Genomic DNA, 18,478 nt, shown 5'->3' on the forward strand with positions numbered 1-18,478 from the left:
ACCGGTTTTTTGTAACTCAAGCAATTAATGCAATGTCGCACGGTCGTAAGAATTAGAGAGATGCTTTTTTACTGGGAGATCATTCGTCAGTCCATAAAAATTAATGCGCCCGCTCTTGCATGTATGAACTATGGCCTAAAAAGGAATCAAAAAAAGGGTTCTTGGCTACATGTTTACCAAATAAGCAAAAAAAAAAAAAAAAAGAGAGCTTTTGGACCACGAGGCCTCGAACCTTTTTTTTTATTAATTGGGTACCATGGACTAGCCTATCTAAGCCACAAGATTTACAGGAGAAAGCATAAATGTTCCAAGTGTTTCAAGATATTATTGGGAGCCAGAATGGATTATTAGTTGGAGCCAGAATGGATTATTAGTTGGCGCCAAAATTGATATTACACAAACGGACTGCGGAAAAGAAAGAGAAGCCTACCTGAGAGATACATGAAGCTGTCATGTTGTTTTTGTTTTGTTATGACCATTCTGCTTTTTACGCCATCCGGTATTGAACTTTACAGGTCAAGCAATGTGGCTTTCGAAGAGCCGTCTAATTTAATAAAGAGGAACTATTGAGATCAGGTCATTCTTATCCAAAGTGCTCAGGTCTTCAGAAGTCATTCATATTATTTTTTAGTGTATATTAATATCATTTGTCTTCATAGTCCTCTGACACATATCATCGGATGCAACATGAACTGTACGCATCGCATAATTTCGCCGCACTCGAGGAAATTTTTTCAATAAGGTTAATAGCAATGATATGTACGAGTAAATGAAAGACACCTAAACAGTGATTTGCTGACTACGTGATTTGTGTAATGTCTGCATTAGTCTTTGATACTCCTTCGATAAAATGCGAAAAAAACTTCCTCCTTATCGTAAGAAGCCTAGGTAAATCTGACAATAATATGTATAAAATTAAATGATATTCTTTTGTGTGCACATGATAGTTATAGTAATGAAATAATTGTATGGATGAAGGCGTAGTGTGGAGATTACGAGACCTTTAAATAGCAGACTAACATACCAAATAAAAAGAAATAAAAAAGCGAAGCATTAAGTAGACAGGTAATGGTTGATTCTTGGACCCCTGTATTCCAAAAAGTTCCCTCTTCCGGTTTATTCAGCTTCAACATTACCGTGCTCTCTCATGCCCTCCTTCTTTACAGGCTATTGTAATTTACAGTTCGTGAAGAGAAGCAATAACACATAATTTTGAGTGCGTGGTTGCTCTTTTCCACGCTTTGATGTTCCACGACATGACGCGCCATTTCCTTCTAAGGAATACTTATTTTAAAGACTGAAGTAGCGTCCAATGAAAAACAATTGATCTTGGAAAAGAGAGAGTATGCCCTAGCTGTTTTAATTGTCCTAAAATCATGGGAGTTTGGTGTAGTTATCCTATACATCAATCCTTACTTTCTATTATGAAGAAATTCGTGCAAAGAGCTATATATTTCTTTATTTCTTTATTCATTAAAAAAAAAAAAAAAAAAAAAAGAATAGTAGTTGACGCTTTGGCAAGTTAATGTAGCTTCATGAAGTCATGATTCTAAGTCCAGAATTCCTAGCCAAGACTTGAGTGACAAGGCACAAAAGAATCACTGAAAGACGAGTGTGGCTGGGACGATAGACTTAGAAAGCTGAATATGAAAATTTTACTCAGAGAAACGATACTTCTAATATGGCTACAAAGGTTGTAATTCAAGTATTTATAATTGACCACTCATTTTATTTTATTTTATTTTTTTTATTTTTATTTTTATAAACCACTGATCGGATGATACTTTTGTCCTATCGTTCGTTATGTTGTTCAGTCCCAGTAGACGCCAGCCAGCTGCTCTTGTAACCATGGATTATTCTTAATTTGGTCGTGGTATTGGTCACGAACCTGTTCGATCCTTTGGAGCATCGCCGTACGATCTTGAACAAGAGGTTCGATGTTGCCTTGAGTGATGGCCTGGATCATTTCTTCAATCAAAGCCATACCAGCCTAAACATATCAAAACAAAAAAAGATAGCAAATGAATAATGTGCAGAATGCTGATGACGACATTATGCTTGAGCTCGGGTTCATTCAAAGCTTCCTCTCTGATGCTTGAGGGGGCAAGGACAAAGAAAAAGTGCAAAAAATAGCGCGATGTGAACTTAAAATGCTGCGGTAGAATAGTGGACTTTCAAGTCCCCTGAACTATCCTGCTTATTTTTAGGCAACTAATCACTCAACGCGATTAAGCTGGTCCTAGTCCATGGCTTTTTCACCCTCGAAAGGCTGGGAAGATTTTTGTGAAAGAAAATAGGAAAAACACCCCTGCTTTGGTTCAAGATCAAGGTTAAGGTTTGAGATGGGTATAAGACGATAGTGCAAGCTATTGTGCGCTGGTGTTAGTTGTTTGCATGTAATCTTTTTTTGTCCATGCACGAACACACATTCTAACCTAATCAGCGAATGGACAAAAATAACTCGCTGCCAATCGAATAAAAAAAAACTCCTCATCAACAACAAAAAAATTGACTAAAGTATGCTGTATCAGTATTAAACGTTATTTTTTTTTTTTTTTTTTTTTTTTTTTTTTTTGATAGTAACCATTTTAAGCCATTCTGATGGAGAAAGGCTGATTTGTGGAGACATTGACTAGTTGTCCCTTGCCATACATGACCAGTTCACGGAATACAAGAGGCTACACCTGTCAGCCTGTTTTCATCTCATTTCCCTATTTTTCTCAACTTAATCGTTGGTGTCTCTACTGCCATACTCTCTTATATCACAATCCTTTTAATCCTTAATAGCAATGACAGAGGATGTATCAATTTCAAAAGAGAATGAAGTTCCATGTCCTCTACAGTGAAGGAATGAACACTCCAGACCACGAAATAATCATGATCCCTAACGTAGAGTCTAATTTCCCACATACGTGCCTGAAAAAAATATAAAATATAATAAAAATAAAATAAAAAGATGCGCTCTGCCTTGTAGTAAATGCATATTCTGGTGCCATTAACCCTTATCGAGAGAAGAAGGTAAAGAAAAAAAAATGCGGTTGGAGGATGCCTAGTGTATCTTGTCTTACCTCGACATCTTCAACTTTAGCTCTTTTATGCAAAGCAGCTGCTTGTCCGCTTTTTAAACTTGCTTCTACTGCCACCGCCGTCGGTGACAGTGAAGACGATGCAGGTGTAACAGTTGAATGATGGGTAGAAAAGTCTTCAAGTTCCATGGCTTTGCGTTTGGCCAGTTGGACAACCGAGTCTGGAAATTGAGCCAGCTCTGCTACATGGATTCCAAAACTCTGGTCGCATACACCTTCTACTACCTTATACAACAAGGTGATTTCGCGGCTCTTGTTGTCACCATTGTTTTCAGTGCCGTCACCGACATGCGCGGTGACATGAAGGTTACCTACATAGGGCGCTGTCTCTCCCAAAGATGTCAGTTCATGAAAGTGTGTGGCAAACAGACAAAAGCACTTGATTTCTGTCGCAAGATGCCTGTCATTTTTATAGAAAAAGGTAATGAAGTGTTGGTATTAGTTAAGTTTGGGGCGACCATCATATAGAATTATGTATTGAAACATAAAAGGAGCGAGGTATTCGAGATAAGTGACATGCAAAAATAAAAGGTTTATTGACTTACTCAGATATTGCCCAGGCCAAACCAAAGCCGTCATATGTACTGGTTCCTCGACCAAGTTCATCAATAACAATAAGCGAGTTCTTGGTTGCAGACTAATGTGTTTTGAATAAAAAAAGTTAGAAAAGTCCGTGCCTTTCTCCCCAGGTGAGATGGAATTCTTAATCCTCGAGAGCCATTTATTCGCATATGCCATACGGAAAAACTGAGATGTAGCCCCATAGAGGTAGAGCAAATTAAGGCTCAAGTATGTGCGTGGCAGACTATTCTTCCAGCTCAACGACTTTGCTGCAATTCATGGGAAGAAACAAATAAAATTGAACCTTCCTGGCATGGTGCTCATATTTTACAATGAAAGAAGCGCTGTTCTGGTGCTGATTATGGCCATTACTGCATCGAATATTAACAGGTCATGAATGTGAGCAATTGGATAGTAATACGTTATTTTTTTTTGTTACCTTGAGAATGCTAGCTGTCTCCAACATTTCTGCCATGAAAGTAGATACACCCTTCATTTGGCTGTCACCAGCACCAACTCTTGCTAGAATGCAGTCAAACACGCAGAGTGTAGCTTCAGAACATGGTACAAAGCAACCGGTCTGAGCCATCAGAGCAATGACTCCGATCTAGGACAATAGCGACAAAATGAAATTAATGCAGGTGCAATTACCATGTTCAAAAAGGGGAAGCGTGTACCATGTGAATAAAGCACTAGGTATATGCCTGGTTGTTATTACTGTTGTAGTTGTGCATATGTAGAATAAGTATCATTACCTGGCGAATATAGGTTGATTTACCACCCATGTTAGGACCTGTGATAATGAGAAACTCAGTTTGGCCTAATATTTCTCACGTTTTCAGAGGGGAAAACAAAGGTGTCAGCTCCGTTTGATTCCAGAACTGAGATTATCATTGACAGCTGCATATGTACCATACCTCGAATTAGGCTGACATCATTAGGAATGAAAGCGACATCGTCTTGGGCCTCAAGACAAGGATGCCTTGACTCTTTCAGAATGACATCTCCAGTTCCCATAGCGGACATGCGAGGTTTGACAAACGGTAGAGGCGCGTGAACTGAAACATGTGCAAAACTATTATGATGTAGGAATCAAGGAAAACAAAGTGATTGATATAGTTAAGATTTTATCGCGCTTCATATTCTTGACGCCTATATTTTGATAAAAGGAAAAAAAAAAAAAAAAGCAAACCCGCTCTCAGTCAAAGGACGCTGCCAGCCTATTGGGCAACATGCCCATAATAGGTAAGAATAGAAGAGGTTTTGCAGGAAAATGAAGAAAATGTTCGTTTGCATGTAGTAAAATTGAAAGGCGCGAATATACGATCCAGGGATGCATTACCTTACAAGAACATCCAGTTGTGCAACCAGAGTGTTTAGCTTCTCTAAGACAGGGCAATATGTGGAAACGATTCCGATAACCTCTTTTGCTAATGAACTCTGTGTTTGCTCGTACTCCTGTGAAGCCTCTCTGAATGATTGTGAGGCAGTGCGCATTTTTGTTGTCGTGAACAAAACACCATTCTTTTGAGTGGCCAACTCAATATAGCTGCTCTTGTTTCGTAGACACGATGAGTCCTATTATCGATAGTAAATACATGGTTCTGATTTTAGTTCATCAGCTATTTTACAGGAAGAAAGTGTATTGGAGGATTACATACGTTACGAGAAAGACGAAAACTCCATCCGTGGACTTGATGGTCCTCCATTTTCAGCTTCTTGTCCATTTCCATGTTCAAGTCATCTGAGACACGCATTTGCTCTTTCTCCATGTTATCCTTAACTGTCTCCATTTTAGCTCGAAGCGCTTTTCATACAGTAAAAGAAGAGCCGTGTTTTTCTCATATCAGCAAACAAATCTGGATTATTTATGTCAGGAATTAGGGTGAAATTTGGGCGGCCAATCACCTTTCAGGCTTTGATCAAATTCGGCCTTGATCAAATATTCATGCCTGTCAACAGCATCCAGATCAATTGTGGTCTCGACTAAGTCCTGCAGCCTCTGTAAATTGTTAGAATACTCTTGGAAGTATGCAGTAAATTCACTCTCCAGAATCTCCTTATGTTCAAGCGACCCAGTTTCGCAAGACGCTAAGGCGCTGACCAGTCCAGGAAGACGAACAACAACCTGATAGACTCTGACAACATCTTGTAATGATGCAACACCACGTTGAAACCGTTTTGCCAGGCGATGTAAGTCAGGGATCATTTTTAAATGAGTCTCTTGAAGGCTCTGCCTCAACTCCGCATCTAAAGCAAACGCCTCCACCATCGTCTGTCTCCGTTCTGTTTAAAAATGCAATAAAGTATCGAAAGGCGAAAACAGTGGTTAGCAGACCACAGAGAGTTCCTCTCTACCTCATTCATTTGCATTCGAATATGGTAAATTCTATTTTACCGATTGTAGCAACATCTAACAGCGGTTGCTTGAGCCATTGTCCAAGCATACGTCCACCTTGGGCAGTTTTGCATTTATTGAGTAGCCCATAGAGGCTCATCGACTTGTTAGCTCCATCTTGTGGCCCAGGCATAAGGTTGAGCGCTCGAACAGCTGATGCATCCAGCTTCATATATTGCGACAAATCATGGCTCCGTAGTGTGTACTGTCCAAAGTTTGTTTCATCTGTCAACAATGCCAAATACTTGATGACACAGGCAGAAGCAGCCATTGCGTTTTTAAGTTCAAACTCTGGCAACGCGGCAATTGAAATCTCCTCTTCTAGCAGGCGGTTAAAATCCTGCTCCACATCCTTGACAGAAAACTCAGACTTTTTACGTTCTGTTATAACAACGTCGCAGTGCTGGAGGATGGCACGCAGTTTCGCAAGCTCATAATCTTTTTGGCCTTCATCAGCCTGAATTAAGCATTCTTTTACTCCAAGCTGAATCACAAGTGATTCGAAGTTAGAATAAAGGTCGTTGTCAATGAACTCTGCAATGCCAAGTTCCCGTACAGTAGCATCAGCGAAGCATACACCCACAGTTCTATGATCGCCTCCAATATGTGCTTTCACGGCCATGACAATCGGAGATGCAGCCATATCTGTGTGTACAAACAAAAGATCTTCCATGTCTTGCATATTCCCGGGCGAGGCCTACGGTGCAGATCAAACATTAATGGGAATTTTGACTTTAGATTTATGATTTAATATCCACGCTTCAGCTTTAAGATGCAAGACGCACGCATTATTACCCTTTTGATGATGCCCCAAACATTCTGTTTGCGGGGTTCTGCAGCCCAAATCTCAACTCTCATTTGTTGATTCAGTAATGCATCTCTCAAGAATGTTTCGCAGGTCGTCCTCGACAAAGTGCAACTAGGCACGCCAGTTGTAACATCGCCTGAATATGAATCCAATTGTCCAATAGAGTATAGAAGTATAGATTAAAGACTGATGATCAATTACTGTATAATTTCGCGTATTATATCTACGAAGCACCGTAATGAATTATTACCTCCAAGGTATTTAATAACTGAAGTTGTCTTGTAAACATGTTGAGCAACAAAATAGGCGTCCTCTCCGTGCACGCTATAAAAATCCTGTGAAGCAGAAGTTGGAAAGGACATTAGAGCATATGGTTGGAGCACATTCTTATTTTCAACACTGACGTATGACAATAACATACTCCTGAGCTTCTCTCAAAAAGGCGGATACAGTTTTCCTGACGGTCAGGAAGACTTCTCAGAAAAGAACAATACTTTTGTTCTCCCTGGTTATCTATCATTTCACAAAATTGAAGAGCCGACAAGGATTTTAGGCCAAATATTCTTTTTTTGTAGCAATGTGATGAGTGGTGTGTCCCTAGAAGTCATCCTGATGTTATTCTTTACCCAAGTCGAACTCAGGCCTATCCTTGAGTGCTGACTCTGACATTGTCTATTTTAGACTATGTTGCCTTGGAGATTGGAATACCTGAAAGAGTTGAGTTTGTTTTGTAGCAGAAGGAGAAGAGGACAAAAACTTCATGTCAATGGTCATTGATGTTTAAATTATTGTTTGTTTGCATCATGACGTTAGTGACTGCGACTGCAAGTTCATGGCCAAGGGCCGACTTTTCATTTTCCTCGGAGGTGATCATCTTCCTGAAACTATATGCACCAAGCTCCAAAAAAAGATGGCTTCAGACTCAAATATCGACACTCTCGAGGTGCTGCTACACCCAGGACTTATCAAAACTAAGGTAACGTTAAAGACCTACTCACAAAATGGCCTTCATGTTTGTCACAAAAAAAAAAGAGCAGGCTAAATTCGTTATCCTAATGTTCAAGCAATTAGTTCTAATAAAACTTGAAATCCATTAATATCAATAGCTGTCAGCTCTTCCTCGATTGACAGCACATAAAGAAGGCCGACGGTTATTGAAAGATCTCCTCTCGATCACGCGATTTGGGACGCCTGCTATAGTTCCTATAGACACACCCAGCATAAATAACAGTAGTGGGGGTAACAAAGGGGACGACGACGTGGCAGCCCAGCCGATCCAGCAGCAAACAATGACACTTACGGAGCGTCAGGGTAACTAGTTGACTGATCGGCGGAGGGTTGCATTCTTTTTATCCTTGCACTTATTTAAATTAGTGCAGACGCTTGAACCCAATTTCCCTGAAAATAGCTTTTAATTCCTCTAATGGTTTCGTGGATGGATAGATATGCTCCTGGAGCAAGCATATAAGACCTATCGCTTCGCATCACTATCACTAGAGGATATTTTGGAAGTAGTGCCTCAACCAAATCAACTTTGCCTCATCACTACGATGATGCTTTCAACGCAGTACGTGCGCACACTGATGAATATATAAGAATTTTTTACATGGAGAGAGACATGAGCTATAAAGAGGTTTTACGATTGTGGTGAGAATGTTTTGTAATTTCATTCACTCTATTATCTTTTTTTTATCGATCTTTCAGAAATACTACTATTCCAGAGATGGAAATCCTTTCTGAACCATGGGACGCTCTCACACTGTTCCAACGATGGATCCTTCGGTGTCGTATCAATGGCCTCGAAGAGTCAGGACTTGACTTTGGGGATTCAAAGGTCCATGCAGAGGCGTTAGAAACGAAACTCAAAGCCCTTGAGAAGGTACCGTGACCTTATAGATATTTAGGAATCAGCTCTAAAGAAGCAATCAAGCTATCAATTGGTCCTGCTACTTACGTAATATTTCTGTAATATCCTTATATAGGTTTCTTCGACTAAAAGAGAACAGATCCTTCAATGCCAGCTTTCATCCGAACTTGGTCAATATTACTGTTGGAGCGGTCAGCATGCAAAGGCGATTGAGTTTTTGGACGCATGCCAGATTGTACATCATGAACACTCCATAGAATCAGCAGCTGAGACTCATTTACAATGGTATAATGCTGGCATCCATGGACCGCTGTATATAACCCGCAACGACGAGCGAAATCTAAATATTATAGATGTATGGTTTTTGTATTTTAAATTTTCAACTTTAGTTACTTGGACATGGGTAGGATGATTGCACTTTTAAATCTATCAAGGTTGGCCACAGGGGAAGGTTTGAAAAGCCAAAAGGAGAGCCTATCGACTTTGAAGACATTAGAACAAAGTAAAGAGTATGTCAAGCTCGCAGATGAATTCTTGAAGGACAATAGCATGCGTGAACTTCCTTTTATATGGCGTCAGACGGTGCTTTACACGGCGTTAGAATGCCAGGAGCTTGAAGGGGCAACCTTTATTAGTGTTGCTAATGCGCTTTATAACCCAAGCGACCCATGTAAGCTTTCTTCAAGGGACTTAAACCGTCGTAAATGTGTCGCTTGTTGGAATAGTACAGCGGACATAATTCTTAGTTTAAGTCTTTTCCACTCACGTCAGCATTGGCTTTTTATGCTGATATTTACAGGTACAATGATGCTCGAGATCCCTTCAATAGTTCTTCAATTTTTGCGGTCGATTACGTTTCAGAGCGGACATGAGCCTGAAGCATATCTCTTGCCTTCAATATTCCAAGAGCTGATGGAGTTCATTAAAAAGGCACATGAGTCATATCATGACAATAAAATTCAGGATAAGATCAAGCATTTCACGCATAAACTGTGCATCAGTGTGAGGCATGTTCTTTGTTACAATTCTGCTTGGGAAACAGGTAAGGCAAAAGAGCTTCATGAAAATATAGTTGTATCAGCTCAATAACGTCAACATTAATATACATACACATGCTTATTATTATGTTAGGGCTATTGGATCCTTCGGCAGAGGATTGGTCACAAGTTTGGGATATGTATAGCTTTATTTTGGTAAGCTTGAAAACAACGCAGCGCTGCCCAGTCTTTCCCCCCTTCTTCTCTACTGCACTGACGCCTTTTTTTCATACAAGTCGCAAGATATACCTACAGACATCCATCTATTAGATGAAGCATTACAAACACCACTTACAGTTGAGGCCGGAATTAAAGGGCTTATTCTTGAACGTATGGACGCCGAAGGTCTGGAACATTACATTCGACAGGTAGAGCACCTATTGTCTTATAAATTACTGCAAAGGAGTCTTATTCCCGCCCTCTGACCAACGTCTATTTATTACCATTGTCTTGAAAATAGCAATCTCTACCCCCACTATCATCGGCTCTAGTTTTACTTGCTTTTGGTGCCTTTGCTTGCAGTCAATCCCGCTATTATGAAGGTGATCGATATTTCCAAGCAGCCACAAGGTTCATGATCCAAGAACAAGACCATTCCTCAGTAGTTTTTGGACAAGTTGAGTTCCAGACTCGTAAACATGCTGCATGGGCGCAGCTCGGTATTTTAGCTTTAGAATTCGAGAAAAGAAGGGATCAGCGAATTCACACCAGATTACAACAAAGGGTAGCAGCTAGGCTGCAGTCAGATCCTATGGCTAACTCCAATGGAGGCAGCACTAAAAGATCGTCAAAAACAGTGGCTAATTCGAATGCAGCAGTATCATCAGCATTGTATGGGAGTGCTATGGATGTTGATGGTTCAGCCGCTATGGACGCCGAAAGCCAAGAGCGTATTAAAAGAGAGACGCAGGCTAAGGAGGATGAGGCGCGCACAATGGATATCTGTCAACTCATGTCACTCTATACTCGAACCTATGGTATTCTTGAGTTTAACTTGCAAGTAAGTGCAAGAATTGCGTCTCTAGTCTTAATGCAGTATGACAGGACGTTTAGATGAAGGGTACGATTATATTGAAAGACTGACACTGATAAGGAACCTTTTTCATTCCATTTAATCGAATCACTGACCTGAAGCTGCGTTGCCTTGCAATCGGTATCAATGGTAGACAATGGGATTTCTTGTCTGGCTATGGACGTGCAGCAGCAGAAGCTCTTGACAAAAGCATACATGGAGGTACTTTGTTTACTTTTCTACTAGAATCAAATATATTATTCAAGTATGTTCAGAGCGTCGCCCTTAGATGTTTATATGATAGTGCTCATCATCTTCATGGCTTCATTATTTCACTTAGAGCTTTGCCAAGTCTATAGTGTTTTGGTGCCATTATGTGCAGTATTAGGAAGGGCCCAGGCTTTAGGTGTTGATCTGAAGGATGTCACATCATTGAACTGTCTTGATGCATTGTTCTCATCCGATCTTGATCCTATTCAGATCACGCGGATGGCAGCACTGGATATGGTACAGGGTTTATTGCCGTCTGTAGTAGGCAGAATTGCCGGCGGGAGCCGCGGGATACATTGCAGTCGATCTCAACATCAACCGATCTCTATAAACGCTAATAGCAACACCAATAATTACAAACAGCAGCCGCAACAACTACAGCCACAACAACAACAACGCGGGGTTGCTGCATCTTACGTGGCAATGGTTGATGAGGACGCAGGACATAGTGCAATTTTGAAACTCTTTAGCTGGGTACGTCTGCGTGGCGTTATTGATGTTTTTGGTGCCTTACTGGTTGGTGCTATTACATCAATCCTGCCTGAAAATGCAAAGCTTACTTTGAGCGAGTTTGGCTACTATGCATTGTTTACCACTTCAATGGATAGTTTGGGATCCTGGACTGACCCACGGGTCAAAATCATCGCAATGCTCAGCAATGGTGATGCTGGGAAGGCTCTGGAGGCAGTCCCTGGGGCGCATCAGCGATTCTTAAAGCTACTAATTCAGGTGTTTGAAGACCAGCTGGCGTTTGAATCGAATGCATTGAGTAAAAAAATTGTAGCGGAGGCTGCATTACTAGCGGAGGAGAGGTTTGATTCGCAGCGTGGCCTGACCAGGTCGATAGCAACATCTGCACTTTATGCAAGTTCACCCAAAACATGTGCGAGTATCACACGTTATGCTCTATGCCTTACAGATCTATATTACTTAGATGGAAAGCATCAGGATACATTGGCATCATTTCTTTATGGGTGCATGGTGGCCTCTCGTTGTTTTATAGATTTGGATCGGCTCGATCGTCGGGTCTGGTCTGCATATACCCATACCCCATCAATAATTGCTCCACCATCTTCATTTTCGCCAGCACTATCGCAGGCCATCGTACCCTCACAAGGAGGGGTTCCTCTTTCAGGTTCGTTCGGCTCTCTGAATGAAACGGTATATCCAACTCTGACTTCATTGTCCGCCATGAATGGTGGCAGCGTTGGGCCCCCTATTGGACTTGGTCTTACATCTAATTCAGCGCCAGCACCAGAGACAAATGGGATGAATCTTATGTCTCTAGGTCCAGAGCAACTCCCTGGACCCCACGGCGCGCCAGGGCCCATGTTTTCTTCGCTAGGCTTACCAGGATCATCAGGATCACCAGGACCAGCCCTAACAGGGCCTTCTTCTCTACCACCGCCGCCACCGCCAGGCCTGCCCATAGTCACTGGAGGAATGCCTATTGCTGGTGGTCATCATCAACAATTGCCCGTACCTTCTGCGTTTGCTTTGAGAGCCATCGATAGTTGTATGCAACTGCAGGAGCCGCTGGCAAGCGCAGCATTGCAGCAATTCCTTCCACGAGTAGATTATAATCAAGCCTTTGCTGCTATTCGGCTTGCACATGAGCACGGAGCGCTTACATTTTCTGGAAGAGGAACTTTAGCAATGGCTCCTTCTAATATACCAAGCATGCCCTCCTCCACACCCACTGTAGGGCTGAATCCAGGGATGGCGATCCCTACACCATTTGGGAGCTCAGGATCTTTTGGTAATAATGGTGCTGGAGGGTCTGGACCCGGAGCTGGAGTAGGACGAGGTGCAGGAAATCAACAAGGAGTAACAGCCGCACTAGGGCAATTCTTTGGTACTCCGACCTTGTCATCGGCATCGAACATATCCCCAAGAGTGCAGTCGTCTGGAACCGTGTTTAGACCGAAGCTTGACGCCAATGGGACGCCAATTGTCAAAAGGGGATCCGTGGGTGCTGGTGGTCCTTTCATTCTGAATGGAGGAGGTAGTGGGGCTGGCAAGAGCCAAGTGGTACATAGTCCACATAGGGTAGGCGGTAGTGGTAGTAGTGTCCTTTCTCCCCAATTATTTTTAGATCTGGTGTTTGATGTATCATTTTTGGAGTTAGTCAGTCATTTGTGCAAGGAGAGCAAGGATCAGCAGGGTTTGTTGAGAGTGCAGGCACGAATTAACTGCAACCGAATGGCGCTTGATGTTAGACAGCCCTTCCGGGATCAAGTGCATCACTTGGCCCAACAAGATCTTCTTACAAGACTGTGGTCAAAGTACGTCAGGATCGGGTAGTGATAATACGAGCTTATTTATAGACACATATTTTTTAAATGCAAACGCTGTTCTGCCATATTGTTTATTTAATACTCCTGCCACATAAAAGAGAACAACGGATATGAATTACTTTTGCATCTCAGAAAAAATGGGTAAATTATAACGCAAGGCCGTTATTTGCGTTGCATTTCTGTGTAGCGCACCCAAGAGTACAATCCTGAGCCGAATAAACTCAAGAAAATGCCGAACCCATTCTACAAATATCAATAGAAGTAAGAATTAGTTCTTAGTAAACTTCCAAGGATAGGGTATTATGTGATACAAGCTCAAAAAAAACCCCCCCCCCATACCATTGCAGAAATAGGGTTCTGGTAGAATACCATGGCTAACAATGTCTGGACACAGGATTTAGCAGTTCCAGAGATCGTATTGGTCAACGCGGTTGTATACTTAATCTGTAGGAACATGGCTGTATTAATCAAAAACCCTGCTACGCCAGTAAGAGTCATCAAAAACCAGAATCCTAAATCACCCAAAAAGTAAACTTCAGCCCAAATCTCACTCAGTTCGCCCGAAAATAGGACAAGTGGCAACAACAACAAGATGGAAATCGAGGTGTTGTAATGTAGCAGTTTCCACTGATTGTTATCTACAAGTGCCAGAGTCTTCTTTACATAGATGCCATACAATGCCACAAAAATACTGGATCCAACACCCGCCAACAATCCTGGCCACGAGAAATTGGTTTCTCCATAGGATCCTACAAAAAAGCCTAAAACCACAATTGCGCAGGAAAACACTGCCGCTGGCGAAGTCGTCTGACGGAGCATCGTAAATGTGAAGAGGATATTGAAAAAGATGGAAAGTGAACGAGCCACTTGATAGAATGTCACCTCCACCAGTTGGAGACACAAGTTATTAAGTGTCAACATTAACACATAGACGACCGAAAGAGGTGCAATTTTTCGGGCTACTTCTGGATCAAATTCAAATGGAGGGACCATAGAGAAAGTCCGATTACTGTCAGGAATAAATATGAATAAATAAATAAATAAAGCTATATATTTAGCTTACAGAAGACGAGTAACTTCAGTTGTAAAGCAAACGTATTAAAAGATACATACCGCTTGCCAAGATGCCCAGAGACAACTAGTAATATCAACGCAACAACTAGCTGGAAGAGGGTAACGAAGAGCGGGAATGGGAACTTAAATTCTGATCCAGACAGGATAGTCTTATTCAAGAATACAACTGATAGAGATGCAATCCAGTAGAATGCAATGGCTGAGACAATCTTGGATAACGCATGCTGTTGTGGCGTCCGATGCACCGCCGGTGATGGCAAGAATTTATCCTCCCGATCTGTAGATGATGACATGGTGTAATGGAATAAGGAAATGCAAAAATTAATGGATCTCCTTGGTGGCACAGGAATTTGTAACTGGGCTTCAGTTTATTACATCACTATTTTTTTACTTATAACGGATTTCAGTCAATAACGGACTTGCAAGTCTTGTCGTTTGAGTTCTGCTCCTCGAACTGTCTGTTTCGCCACTCAATTCCATCCTCACAATCGCATCCAAATCTGCGATGCCTGTACGCGCCTGTGCTCGACAAAGCGCATCTTCGTCCACTTCTTCAACATATCGCAGCGTCCTGTAGGCGCGTTTAAGTTGATCACTCTCTATCTTATAAAGCGAATGGGTACCTAGTGCTCTAACCAGCAAAACCATTACTAATGATGCTCCTCTACGAACTTCTACTTGTCGATCCAGATCAAGAATCGAGAGTACCCAGTCAATCAGAAACCGCATCTCAGGTAGCAATGCTGTAGGACATGTTTCTGCTGCTGTAGCTAGAATTGTCAGGGCACTTGAGCGTAAAAGTGAAGCTACATCCACAACCGGATCACTTTGTTCATCATTGTCCTCATGGGTTCCTTGGCTATTTTGCATTTTCCTATTTTCTTGTTCAGTTCTCCATTTTTGCTGCCGTTCCTCTGGCGTCAGCAATGCCTCAGATGCCTTCTGCAATTTCAACTTTTCTATGGCTTTTTTTTTCTCTTGCTCCCTCGCCTCTACAACACTCTTGTCTATTGTAGTGTTCATAACTTTGTAAAGGCCAGGTAGAAGTGCATTCAAATAACCACCTAATGCATCCCCACACCGTTGTACCGTTTGTACAAGGGCCTCCCCAACCCTCAACCTCGTATCTAATGTCTGTCTGCCATCCTCATTTGAATAGATCTTCATCAGCTTCTTCAAGATTTCAGGTCCATGGGCGTCTGTCAAAGCTGCCAAACATTTGACGGCGTTCAAGTATATGAAGGAATCTGGTTCCTGGATGTGTTGGACAAAAATGTCCAGAGTATGGTCTAATTCTCTTTCTGCTTCATCTCCACCAAATGAACGTGTAAGGAGGATCGATTTGGAAAGAATCATTTCACGAAGGATATGAAGTCCATGAGCCCGAACAGGGAGCAAGCTATCTTGAAGCGCAGCTAGTGCTGAGGCATATTTTTCCATCTCAATTTCCATTTCTGTCTTATGCGGAGCATCCTTCATGTTAAAGCTGTTATCCAGACGAGTAGGGATCAACGTCCGCAAATCATGTGCAACTCTCCGGATCTCAATCAGAGGATGGTCAGAAAGCCTCTTCAATTGAGTCAGTATCAACGACAGAAGATGTCGATCTTGTTCTGAAAAATGTTCATTCTCTGAGTAATCGAAATATAGATAAGTATTAATGATCATGGCACAGCGAGAGCGATACACTAAAATATTTATACAGCTTTTACCTGTCAAGATAGCAGAGAGTAGGGTCAATACCAGACCCACGATTTCTATACTGGTCTCGGCATCTTCACTATCAGACAATTCAGTTGGATCGGCCATTTGATGCTCCAAAATATTGCTTGCCAGCCCAATGATCTGGGTTACTTTGCTCATGATGCTTGGGCCCAACTTTTGTGTCATACTTAGGATAAGCTGAAGCATTGTAAGCATCCTATATCGAGTATATTTGATGTGTTTGTGAGTTCTATAAACTCAGGACTATTACAGATGCTAATACTAAAACTAATGCTAATAAGTTTTTGCCGTTATAAGGGCTTACCTCCTTGGTGATACTGAATTAGTTCCACGAGCCTTACTTGCATGATATTCGTCTAATAGATACACATAGAGATCTCCTGAAATGTCTCCTTGATGATCCCCAGCCTCGAGTTCACTTAAAAAGTCTAAAAACACATCAACATCTAACTCAAGCTGAGTTGCGGCACTATGGCCTTGAGTTCTATTGCAAAATGGAGGATTGCGTTCCATACCTACTGTAAGTATTTCAAGCTGAACAGAACATGACAAAGGACATAACCCTAGCTCACCTCCTACAACGCAGAACGGCACCGCCAGTTGGACCAGGAGCAAAGTAGCTCTCGCCAATAGTGCCCATCTCGACAAGGTCTGCGATCTTACGTCCAGTATACGACACTAAAGCTTGCCAAGGCTTTGACGGGGGCACAGGCATACGCCTACGCATTACAATTGCTTTAAGGACCTCAACAGTTTCTCTTGGGTCTAAGATCCTTAAATATGATATCAATAATTCCCGGACCTTCTCACGCAGAACAGATCGCACTTGAGACAGAAATTCATACAGCCTATAGAGACTTTGTGCAGCTTGCCCTAGAAATGCTTGAAAAAGAGCAGGTGAAGGTTCATTGCCGACAAGGAGCGAGTGCAAGAACATTGTGGCTTTTGAAATTTCGAATTCGGAGGCTACTAGTGGGTCCAACTCAAGGTCATCGCCGTCTCCTTCCTCACCAACTGGCATGGAGGCGGTGTCTGACATGACTGGTATTTTCTGGTTAGCCTGAGTACCCCATTTCCATAGTGGTTCAATTTCTTTTGCAACAATTTCCACCTGACAAATGGCTGGGTTTTTCATCATCAACTTGTTGATAACAAATGTCGTAGTTTGAACCAACTGCGGGCTTGGAAGAATATGCTGTTTCTTTGCCTCATTAGTTTGGTCTGGATCGTCTAGTTTTAAATCCAGCTCTATTATCTCAAGAAGCTCAGGGCAGATGGTGCGATAGTATTCGTGGACCGATGACATCTGATCAGGAACGCAAGTTACCAACCGCGCGATCCTCTCCAGTTGATCCAACTTTATAATCTCCGAGCTGCCCTGCATGTACTCCAGTACGACTCGGACACCACCAGGACGAAGTAGGATTTGAGATAAGAATCGCCCACTAACAGCCTTAAGCCATGTGGGAGTCAGATGCTTTGGCGATGATGAGGATAGAAGGATAGTCAGCGATTCTAAGGACTTAGCTGCCTCTGTGCTCCAGAACAAGTCATGAAACAATTTGGCGCTTTCCTCTTTTTGCTGAAGCTGGCGCGCTTTTTCGATCCCAAGTCCGCTACCTTGAGTTACCTCCGTTTGCCATTTTGAGTCTGCTGCATCTTTTGATAGGTTTACTGCCTCAGCAGAGAGCGGCTTTACTGTTCTAGACATCAGGTTCGCCGGAGTCCGCTTCGTCTGAATTGAGGTCGTCACTGATGGTGTTAGTGGGTCTACCCCTGCTTCTCTAATAGGCTTTGGGAGCGGGTGATACGCCAATTGTAATAAAGCCGCATACAAATCAGGTACATGTCGACTGGCCAGGATACTTCCTAAAGTTGTAAATCGTGTCACTTTTGGAGAGTATGCCACGGTAATTTTCGCCAAAGGCTCGATGATGGACCATAAAAGGTTTGTAAGTTTATACTGGGTAACAAGATTCTCGGCGACATCAGAGGTATCGGTGCTATTGTTAGTGCTGGCTGTGATTCCTGTCCCTGATTCAGTGGCGAAAAGCTCCTTTTGCATAGTGTTGGATCGAACTCGGCAGTGGAGAGGCATACCGACTCCAGGCAATAAACATGGATAAATCCCCCAGCAGACAATAATCTCGAGCATCGTATGAATCATGCGTTGGTCCATTAGTCCTAGAAGCTCCTTGTCGTTTGATGGATCATGTATTTCTATAGAAGTATCATGTCAAGGATATGTCCTCTCAGGGCATTCTGTATCTGTAGAAAAGCACAGAGTTAATATCAAGACCGATTACCTCGATCCCGCACAAGTGTCAATAGAATTTCCTCAAG

General features: G+C 42.1%; 5 protein-coding genes across 5 annotated transcripts; 2 read left to right on the forward strand and 3 right to left on the reverse strand.

Moving 5' to 3' along the window:
* Nucleotides 1-1,876: 1,876 nt before the first annotated feature.
* On the reverse strand, nt 1,877-7,822 carry BCR41DRAFT_350182 (DNA mismatch repair protein MSH2). Its single transcript, XM_022023622.1, has 14 exons — nt 7,480-7,822; nt 7,275-7,366; nt 7,104-7,188; nt 6,841-6,989; nt 6,046-6,742; nt 5,556-5,933; nt 5,309-5,454; nt 4,990-5,225; nt 4,565-4,722; nt 4,403-4,467; nt 4,087-4,254; nt 3,632-3,723; nt 3,069-3,486; nt 1,877-2,366 (listed from the first exon to the last, which is right to left on the reverse strand). Exons 1-14 carry the CDS (start codon nt 7,520-7,522, stop codon nt 2,331-2,333), a joined length of 2,763 nt encoding a protein of 920 aa, XP_021883140.1. The 5' UTR covers nt 7,523-7,822; the 3' UTR covers nt 1,877-2,330.
* On the forward strand, nt 7,530-8,732 carry BCR41DRAFT_23148 (hypothetical protein). Its single transcript, XM_022020067.1, has 3 exons — nt 7,530-7,829; nt 7,960-8,164; nt 8,297-8,732. Exons 1-3 carry the CDS (start codon nt 7,686-7,688, stop codon nt 8,446-8,448), a joined length of 501 nt encoding a protein of 166 aa, XP_021883141.1. The 5' UTR covers nt 7,530-7,685; the 3' UTR covers nt 8,449-8,732.
* Nucleotides 8,733-10,760: 2,028 nt separating this feature from the next.
* Nucleotides 10,761-13,497, forward strand: BCR41DRAFT_23229 (hypothetical protein). Its single transcript, XM_022020075.1, has 3 exons — nt 10,761-10,817; nt 10,924-10,991; nt 11,110-13,497. Exons 1-3 carry the CDS (start codon nt 10,795-10,797, stop codon nt 13,341-13,343), a joined length of 2,325 nt encoding a protein of 774 aa, XP_021883142.1. The 5' UTR covers nt 10,761-10,794; the 3' UTR covers nt 13,344-13,497.
* On the reverse strand, nt 13,378-14,797 carry BCR41DRAFT_350187 (triose-phosphate transporter family-domain-containing protein). Its single transcript, XM_022023623.1, has 3 exons — nt 14,450-14,797; nt 13,676-14,345; nt 13,378-13,579 (listed from the first exon to the last, which is right to left on the reverse strand). Exons 1-3 carry the CDS (start codon nt 14,701-14,703, stop codon nt 13,499-13,501), a joined length of 1,005 nt encoding a protein of 334 aa, XP_021883143.1. The 5' UTR covers nt 14,704-14,797; the 3' UTR covers nt 13,378-13,498.
* BCR41DRAFT_23073 (hypothetical protein) lies at nt 14,754-18,436 on the reverse strand. The gene is made up of 4 exons (XM_022020065.1): nt 16,708-18,436; nt 16,440-16,619; nt 16,123-16,331; nt 14,754-16,041 (listed from the first exon to the last, which is right to left on the reverse strand). The coding sequence occupies exons 1-4, from the start codon at nt 18,312-18,314 to the stop codon at nt 14,798-14,800; spliced, it is 3,240 nt and encodes a 1,079-aa protein (XP_021883144.1). The 5' UTR covers nt 18,315-18,436; the 3' UTR covers nt 14,754-14,797.
* Between the last annotated feature and the right edge of the window lie 42 nt (nt 18,437-18,478).

This window comes from Lobosporangium transversale (assembly GCF_002105155.1).
Source record: "Lobosporangium transversale strain NRRL 3116 chromosome Unknown BCR41scaffold_11, whole genome shotgun sequence".
In the NCBI taxonomy this organism is placed as follows: Eukaryota; Fungi; Mortierellomycota; class Mortierellomycetes; order Mortierellales; family Mortierellaceae; genus Lobosporangium; species Lobosporangium transversale.

Bases quoted from the DNA above. Each gene is read 5' to 3' on its own strand.
- BCR41DRAFT_350182 (XM_022023622.1), bottom strand. From the start codon at position 7,522: ATGTCAGAGTCAGCACTCAAGGATAGGCCTGAGTTCGACTTGG. The intron at 7,189-7,274 runs GTATGTTATTGT...TCTGCTTCACAG, and splicing joins TTTTTGAGAGAAGCTCAGGA to GATTTTTATAGCGTGCACGG. The intron at 6,743-6,840 runs GTAATAATGCGT...TCTGCACCGTAG, and splicing joins TTTGGGGCATCATCAAAAGG to GCCTCGCCCGGGAATATGCA.
- BCR41DRAFT_23229 (XM_022020075.1), top strand. From the start codon at position 10,795: ATGACAGGACGTTTAGATGAAGG. The intron at 10,818-10,923 runs GTACGATTATAT...TATCAATGGTAG, and splicing joins ACAGGACGTTTAGATGAAGG to ACAATGGGATTTCTTGTCTG. The intron at 10,992-11,109 runs GTACTTTGTTTA...TATTTCACTTAG, and splicing joins TGACAAAAGCATACATGGAG to AGCTTTGCCAAGTCTATAGT.
- BCR41DRAFT_23073 (XM_022020065.1), bottom strand. From the start codon at position 18,314: ATGGACCAACGCATGATTCATACGATGCTCGAGATTATTGTCTGCTGG. The intron at 16,620-16,707 runs GTGAGCTAGGGT...ATTTTGCAATAG, and splicing joins GCCGTTCTGCGTTGTAGGAG to AACTCAAGGCCATAGTGCCG. The intron at 16,332-16,439 runs GTAAGCCCTTAT...TACTCGATATAG, and splicing joins AATTCAGTATCACCAAGGAG to GATGCTTACAATGCTTCAGC.
- BCR41DRAFT_350187 (XM_022023623.1), bottom strand. From the start codon at position 14,703: ATGTCATCATCTACAGATCGGGAGGATAAATTCTTGCCATCACCGGCG. The intron at 14,346-14,449 runs GTATGTATCTTT...TATTCCTGACAG, and splicing joins TCTGGGCATCTTGGCAAGCG to TAATCGGACTTTCTCTATGG. The intron at 13,580-13,675 runs GTATGGGGGGGG...TGATATTTGTAG, and splicing joins AGAACCCTATTTCTGCAATG to AATGGGTTCGGCATTTTCTT.
- BCR41DRAFT_23148 (XM_022020067.1), top strand. From the start codon at position 7,686: ATGGCCAAGGGCCGACTTTTCATTTTCCTCGGAGGTGATCATCTTCCT. The intron at 7,830-7,959 runs GTAACGTTAAAG...TAATATCAATAG, and splicing joins CAGGACTTATCAAAACTAAG to CTGTCAGCTCTTCCTCGATT. The intron at 8,165-8,296 runs GTAACTAGTTGA...GTGGATGGATAG, and splicing joins GACACTTACGGAGCGTCAGG to ATATGCTCCTGGAGCAAGCA.